This window comes from Centruroides sculpturatus, unplaced genomic scaffold (assembly GCF_000671375.1).
Source record: "Centruroides sculpturatus isolate CEXI.00-Female unplaced genomic scaffold, Cexi_2.0 scaffold3860, whole genome shotgun sequence".
Classification (NCBI taxonomy): domain Eukaryota; kingdom Metazoa; phylum Arthropoda; class Arachnida; order Scorpiones; family Buthidae; genus Centruroides; species Centruroides sculpturatus.
Window position 1 is genome coordinate 1 of NW_019387959.1, and position 8,469 is coordinate 8,469.

General features: G+C 30.0%; 1 protein-coding gene across 4 annotated transcripts; it reads right to left on the reverse strand.

The window, feature by feature from the left end:
- Positions 1-496: 496 nt before the first annotated feature.
- On the reverse strand, positions 497-7,198 carry LOC111616719 (protein SERAC1-like). Of its 4 annotated transcripts, none has more exons than XR_002755304.1 (6): positions 7,086-7,198; positions 5,322-5,419; positions 5,040-5,228; positions 1,552-1,695; positions 1,027-1,470; positions 497-965 (listed from the first exon to the last, which is right to left on the reverse strand). XR_002755304.1 is itself a non-coding variant. In XM_023358093.1 (6 exons), the coding sequence occupies exons 2-5, from the start codon at positions 5,326-5,328 to the stop codon at positions 1,265-1,267; spliced, it is 546 nt and encodes a 181-aa protein (XP_023213861.1). In that variant the 5' UTR covers positions 5,329-5,419; positions 7,086-7,198; the 3' UTR covers positions 497-1,174; positions 1,259-1,264. The 4 variants fall into 4 exon arrangements, 2 of the variants coding, with proteins under 2 accessions (XP_023213861.1, XP_023213860.1); XR_002755303.1 differs by having other exon boundaries at positions 497-690; positions 774-1,470; XM_023358093.1 differs by having other exon boundaries at positions 497-1,174; positions 1,259-1,470.
- Between the last annotated feature and the right edge of the window lie 1,271 nt (positions 7,199-8,469).

The following is an 8,469-nucleotide window of genomic DNA, read 5'->3' on the forward strand; positions in this document are numbered from 1 at the left end:
TAGATGTGTTGGTTTTAGTACATGACAATGATAGTTAACAACTTTCAACAGTGTTCTGCCCAACGTCTCTGCACCTTAGGTAAACCATTTGTAATTAATTATTTATCATTGCTATGCATATAAGCCACGTATTGATTATTGACCAATTGTGACGCGCCATAACGAGCAAAAATTTAAAAATCTAATAAATAGGTTTAAAATTAATAAATACAAATGTATTATAATCGTTTATGAGTTAATTATACTTTCTATTTGCAAAATTTCCTCAACCTTAAGTGAATTTTTAAGAAATTTGCGATTTTCCGTGTTAAAAAAACAACCGGGAAGCCGGGATCACATTTGAGAAACCCTAGTCAGAACCCATTTCTCACCACTCCATTCGTAGCAAACCCTTAATGGGCTGGCTACGAAAGGTTAGTGCCCACAGGGATTTATGATTTATTTTAGATTATATATGTTGATTTTGGAGATCATTTACAAATAAAAATTCAGTTTATAAATGAAAAAAATTTATTTACTAGTCAAAAGTTTTCGTTGGCAACAACAATCCTAAAATCATACCCTGCATCCGATTTATAGGAAATTTAATACGCAAATTTTGGGTACCCCGACCGTTCGGTAATATCTTTGGTTTTCATAATACTTTTCTCGAAATTATCTCAGATTAGACCCGTTTTCTTGGGGTCCACACTATATAAATAATAAAGAAAAAGTATAAAAAACAGATTTCACTAAACTTTTGGATTTTAACATCCACATGGGAAATTATTTACCAGTTCTAACAATAGAATTTCCCTTAAAGATGGAATGTTCTTGTGTGTGTTTTTAAGTATTCATGCTTACGTATGGACTTCGATGAAGCGGGACGACGATCCAAATACAGAGGAACCGGAGTTCGGATCGCGTAATCAAAAATGCATAATTGTAAATATACATTCCGAAGAAAATGTCTCTCTCTAACTTGCCTAAAACCATAAAAATCAAAATAACTTTTTTAACTTTAATTTGAAAATATAATATAATTACCTGAAGAAATTTCTTTATAAAAACAAAATAAACTACGACTTTGAGCGTTCGAGAGAATCGAAAAAGTAATTGGGCCCGGTCGTATCCGCAATTCCGCACATACTTTCCACCGTAAATTCGATGGACGTTTTACAATGGACTAAGGCATCTGCATAAAGAATATATTATGATAAACCAAAGACATTATTACATATACGTATTTAAAAATATTGTCTTTAATTAAATTGTATACAAAAATCTATTGCACTAATCCCATGACCACGGTGGTTTCTAAATCTTCGGCACTGACGTTGTGGTCCTGAAGCAAATTTTCCATCAGAGTGTGCGGCACGTGCTGATGGATGAAATCCACCAGCAGCTGATACATGACGGAGGACTTCGTTTCCGGCTTACAGGTGTTCAGATGATTCTCCGGAAGTGCGTAAAATTCGCCGATCGACGGATCTACGGGAAAGAAAAAGAATGAAACCGGCGGAAACGACAAAAAGTTAATTAAATTTATTAATATTTGGAGGTGCGAGATACCTGAGGAATCCAGAGACACCATCAACGTGCTTAATTTCAAGCCCAGGTTGGTTTTTTGGGTTTCTCCGAAACTAAGACAAGAGATGTCGTGCTTCTTGGCCAACTGTTTAAACTTCTCGTGCATGTCCAAAAGATACGAGGAATCTGTCGTAAAATTCAATATTTTCGTATAAAGTATATTTATAAAAGAACAGTTTGGATTCGGGAACAGAAGAGGCACTAGAGATGTGATAGGGGTGCCGAGAATCATAGAAGAATGATACATTGGCTCGACTCGGAGTGCAGAAGTGGGAAAGAAATCAAGAAGATAATTGAAATGGCAAAAGTGGCATTTAGCAAAATGAACACAATTTTATGTGGACCTCTGAAATTAGAATTGAGAAAAAGACTGGACAAATGAGACATCTGGAATGTTTTCCTCTATGGTGCCGAAACTTAGACCTCGAGACGATACGACATTCGGAGAATGGCGGCCACGGAGAAGAATAGAGAAAGTCAAATGGAGAGATAAGGTGAGAAATGAGGAAGTCCCGAGAAGAGTGGGTGAAAAAAGGAGCATATTAGAGACAATAATGAGGCAAAAAGCTAATCGGATGGGACACGATTCAAAAAGCCTTACGGAATGACATTATGGAAGGAACGCTTGTAGGCAGAAAGAAACGAAGGAGAAGGAGAATTAAAATGATGAATGACTTAAAAGAGGGTAGTTATAAAGAGCTAAAGACACGAGTGTAGAAAAAGAGGTGGTACTCACCAGACCTGCTATTACTAGCAGAAAACTAAAAGATATTTACAAAAACGAAAATTGTACATCGTAATATTATTTAAAGTCTATATTACTGTCCTTAGATTTGGATAATTTGTTTATTATATTTTTATTTAATCTTAATTAAAAATTTTAAAGGCAGTACATTAGTCGGGAACTAAAAGAGAAGCAAACGGATTTAAGAATAAAAACAAATTGCAGTCAAAATTTTATTTAGCACCAATTCCATAATCATACTGACAGTGCCACTAAATCAAATTCTGCATTTCATATGTACTGTACAAGTATCTTAAAAAAATATGAAATACATATATTAGGAAGGTCCACCTACCTGATAAATAAACCTATTCAGGTTTATTTATCAGGTTGGCACTCTTATTGAGGGTACACTATACAGTATTGAGATTTCACTGGGTAGAAATGGGATAATATTCAAGGTTAGCCTTGATATTGTGTGATATTCCTATAAAAATTAAATATATCTTTTACTAGTGTACTTTCAATATTATCAATAATTCATATTAATAAACAGGAATTATGGATTGTAAATACCTTGCGAGTACTTAGTTATAGAGCTACAGAAAAAATGCAGGCAAGAATGACTGTGTGTGTGAATAGAAAAAAAAAAATATATAGTTTAACTAAGCCATTATAAATTTATTTACATTTCTTTAAAAGACAAAGAATTAATAATACACATTAAAAAAATTATTAAACTTCTACTTTTTGGCACTAGTAAAAACAAAATAAAAATCTATAATTATGATAAATTCATATATTAAATATTTTTATATTATTAATTAAACTATAACCTATTTGCTGTAACTTTGTGTGCAAAGCAAAGAATAAAAACTACAAAATGTATCCTGTGGCATTACTAGTCTCATTATAGAAGTAATGGCAGCATCTTAATAAAATGTAAACCTCGATTAATTATTATAAATTTAATCCTGGAGAAAATCATAAAGAAAGAACACTGTTTTTGTGAACTATTTATTGTGGAAGTTATAACATAATATATATGCACAAAGTTATAACAAACAGCTACGGTCATACTATTTTTACATCAGTTAACTGAGTGACCTGGCAGAACACACTTTTGGCAAATGATTCTCTTGTTTAAAAATAATAATGATAATTTTGATTTTTGACATCCAAAAGCAAAATTGTCCTACAAATCTCATTAAACCACATAGTTACATATAATTCAATTAAGCTGAAATCTGACCATGTCAAAACTTAATGTTTGCTTTGTGTAGTAACGGAAATGTCTATAAAATGACAATAATTTGTATAAAAAAATGTCTTAGATAAACAAATTTACTAAAGAAGCTGCCACAGATGCATTGAATCTTGTTTCTACATTCTTTAACTCAGTTGTAATTGATCTATTCTAAAACTTAATTGCCCAATGTTGTATTATGTCTGCATTCAAAGTTTTTGTAGATGGTTTGTATACATTGTATGTCTCAAACACCTATAAAATTAATGCTATTATGTTATACAAACTATCAGAAATATATGAACAAACTTTACCCCAATATTGAAAATTGTTTGGTAGAAAATAATTTAGAAGGTTGGATTATTAACTTAATCGAGTTTTTGTTCCTTAATAATTATGTTTTGTAAATGGTAATAATTTTTTTTAAGACAAAAAGATATACAGTATGGGTACAGTAATAGGCCCTAGGTTAGCAGAAATAGCTAAGATTAAAATATATCAGAGAATAAAAAAAATTAAAAGGATTAATAACAGGTTTAAAACAAAAAATAATAAAGGGGATAGGTCTTACACATCATTCCCATATTTTAAAAAAGTTTTTGATATTTTAAAGAATAATCTACTGAGTAACATAATTCTGGCCCCTAGCCTTAATAACAACATATATAGTAATAGTAATGAAGGAAAAAGGAATAATATGCACAGATGGTATGTTATTTAATACAAATTGGGATGACATAGTACTTTAAATTGGGCTAATTGCAATAATAAAAAGTAAGAGATGTTTTTGTAAACATCAGTTGCATCTGTTATCAGTTTACAGTGAAGTATGAATAAAAATAAATAAGATCTAACTGGAGAATAAGAAACAAAAGAAATAGTGCACCTTGAAACTCCAGCATTATATTTAATAATTGGCATACTTTAACTTGTTTTTTGAACAAGTTCAGTGCTTATCATTTGCATTTGTTTGGTATCAGTCAAAAAATGTTATTTATAAAAAATTTTACTATTTATCTTATATATAGGTATGTAGAGTTTTCATTTATATACTGTAATTGTTTACTAAGTTTATTGTATCATTATAGCAAGTACCAAAGAGGAGCTAAAGCCCAAAATGTATTTACATTAAGAGAGGTAATAAAATATTTTGGATGATATTCTAGTCTGTTTAGTCCTTGTCAGTTAGAAGAAATGTGGCTGTTCAAGTCTGGTTTTGAAATATATATTTTTTAGTTCTCTAAATTTACAATGTATTCACCAAACTTTTAAACTTTATATTTGCTGTATTTTTTATTTTGTTATGTTGAGTAAAATTAATTATTACGAAAAGACGATCTTCTGCCTTATTTGCAAACCATACCAATGTTATGTGCTGTTTTCATTTTTATATTATTTGTTATTTTCAATGTTTCTCATAAATCTTTTATTAAAATTTAATCAAATAAATAAATGATTTATTGTTATTTTTTAACTTTTTCAATAAAAATACAAACAGACCTTTTTTCAATTCTTTCACTTCTTTAGTCGGAAGTAATATTAGTTTCCAGCCGGAATCCACAGTGGCCAAAGAACTTCCTCGGTGAGGTACGCTACAAAACACTACGCCAACTGAATTCTCTAACACGTTTCTAATGCTGGGATCTCTGTTTTTGGCTGCTTCGAGAAGCATTTGTTTTACTAACAATCCTGAAATTTGTTGTTAAAACAATATTAAGTTTGAATTTTCTCAAATTTTATCGTCTTTTGTAAGATAAGATTGATTTTAAATAAGCAATTTACCTCCCATGGAATGAGTGACCCATATTATGGGTTTGTTACCGACACCCGCGGCTACTAACTTCTTCAAAATCTCATTACTTCTACTTAATAGAGAGCGACTGTAAAATTTTAAATTGTTATATATACATATATATAATAAATAATAAAATTATTAATTTTATATATTTAAAAATGTAATTTAATATTTAATAAGTAATGCTTTCAAAATAGTCATAAAATAAATCTTATCTTCCTCCAATTGTCTTTTTCAATATATAATATATATATTACATATATATAAAGCCCAGCAGTTTTCTGTGTCATGCCCAAATGCAATACTCAATCATCCACATAAAGTACTTGGTTACAAGCATTGGATAGTTAAGTAACCTTATTAATAATAGTGAATAACAATTATTGTAATACCACATCTATAATATAATATTTTCTGTTATTAATTTTCATTTCTTTAATGTTTGAAAAATGTGAAATAATGTTGTTTATAAAAAAAAATAAAGTGAAACCTTAAAAACTATAAATAAATAATATCTTTGTCATTATTACTAAGGTTTTATCAGTTAGTATATGGAATGGAACAGAAGAATATAACTTAAATTTAACTTTGCAAACCTTTGAAGTTAAATTTGAATTATATTTTTTTCTGCCCTATGCCTCTTGTCAAACTTAAGCTTTTACTCTAGCAAGCATGGTATGTATATATGTATATATATACACACTTACATATATAGTGTCAAAACAAATTGAACTTTTGACACAGATTTTAGTATACAACACACAGGAATCCTTAAATCAAACAACCACCTTCAAAGTTAGCTTCTTCTACACCCCCACACACTGCTTTCAGCATCTCTTTCATTTTCAAAGCAGTTCCAGAAGTCATTTTGGTGATTTTTCTAATGGTTTTCATCACTGCAGCTTATCTTCCAATTTCTCTTCATTTTAAAGAACAGATAGTAATATACAGAAGCAAAATCAAGAAATAATAATACTGGAAAAACACTGTTATGTCCTCCTTAGTCAGATATTTGCTGACTAGAAATGACTGACGGAAGCAATTAGAACCCTTAATGACGTTACAAAAATGGCTTCCGGTACTGTTTCAAGAAAATGATACGAACGCTAGCAGAAATGAGTAGCTGCATAAAGTTAATCCCTTTTAATAAACTTCCGTAAATACTTGTTATGCTAACATATTAATTATAAGTTTTGTTTAGTTTTTACTTCACTGAATATATAAACAACCAAACCAAGAACATATTACAAATATCAACAAAATTTTTTAAAACTCTTTCCACTCCAGAGACCCCAAGGACGTTTTTGGCAAGCCAATTACGGGTTTAGCCAAACCAGCAAAGGAGTGGCCGGCCGACAAGGGACATGGCCTGACACGCTCGGACAGGCCACTCCCAAAAAATTCCCAGGGTTATTCAAACCCACCCGAATTTAATTCAGGATTCCCCAGAGTGGTAGGTTGCTCCCTTAACTGTTGTGGGCTTAATATCACTGACTGTGAGACATTGGTCTAAGTGCCAACTTTTAATCTAAATAATATTATGTCATTAAGTATTAGTAGGCAAAAAAACGACTCAAGATAATCTTATTTTTTAACAGTTTGATTAATATGTTAGAGCATTGTTGTTTATATAAATTTAATACATATTTTCTTGATCAAACACAATAGCATGTTTGATCATGAAAATAGTGCTCAAACAAAATAGTAATTGTATAATCATTTTATTATTAATGTAAATAATTTAAACATACTTTTCGGTTTCAAAGCGACACTCGTCCTTCCAGACGGTAAAATGAGAGTAGTAATCTACTGCCAGAATTCGAAGATGCGGACATTCACGAGACAACCAATCCTATTTGAAATTTATACATTTCAGAATAATCATTTACTTCAAAAAGTAATAAAATAGCATGATTTGTTGAATAGTCAAACTATACTATTCCACTNATACTGGATTTATGGATGCACAAATTTAGTCTTAGTCACAGATCAGAAATAATATTTTTTATTTAGTTCACCTGGTAGAACTAAGAAAAGAACTAAAAATAACAAAAAGTTTTAAATAAGTTAATTAATTTACAAATGAAATTGTTTGGTTAATTAATAAAAGAAATTAATAAACATTTTTATCAAAATCATGCTTAAATTATGAGAATTTATTAAAAAGAGATAACTCAAACTGACTCACATCTCAGTTTTCATAAATTTTTTATGCAGCTGTAACTCGTACTTCAGATTTAACTCGTTCCGGACTCCAGATTTGAACTTTGAACAAGTTGTTCAAAGTCTGAATCTGGGGTTAAAATTAAAAAAATATATTTACTTTATACATAGAAATTTAATTTCTGTATGTAGCCAACAACTGTACATTCAAACATATTTAAATACAAAATGGCTTGCTGTGCATTGAAATTATATTAACAAAACATTTTTCTTACTTTTTGTTTTATTCTGTAGTTAAGCATAGCCTAAAATAATTTTTATGAACAGAGATTAATTTCTGACTCAGTAAATATTAACTGAGACATATAGAATAATGTTAAAATATAATTATCCATATTTTATATACAGCCATATTTATATCATTGTGTAAACTATATAGTTCTTAGTTCTTTCGTATATCTAACATTTTAGCTTTATCTGTTCATTTAACTTAAGCAACTTCTTTTTCTTATTTTAATTACACAACACAAAATGTATGGAATAGCATGATTTGTTGAATAGTCAAACTATACTATTCCACTTTTTTTTTTAATATTTATCTTGTATACTAGTACTTTATCAATGAAAAGAACTTATTATACTGGATTTATGGATGCACAAATTTAGTCTTAGTCACAGATCAGAAATAATATTTTTTATTTAGTTCACCTGGTATTGATAAAGTACTAGTATACAAGATAAATATTAAATTAAGATAAAGGACACAAAGGCATACGAGGGCTGTTCGAAAAGTTTGCGGCCTTGCCTATATGCGGCGCTGCGATCAATTTAATTTTTGGCGGAAATAATTCAGACATCCTTGCTAAAGATACGACACCAATTTCCGCTTCATTTATCGTAAAGTTTTGCCACGACAGCTTAGCAGATAGTCAATGTGCACATGCTTTGTCAAAAATGGAGAAGACAGAGACT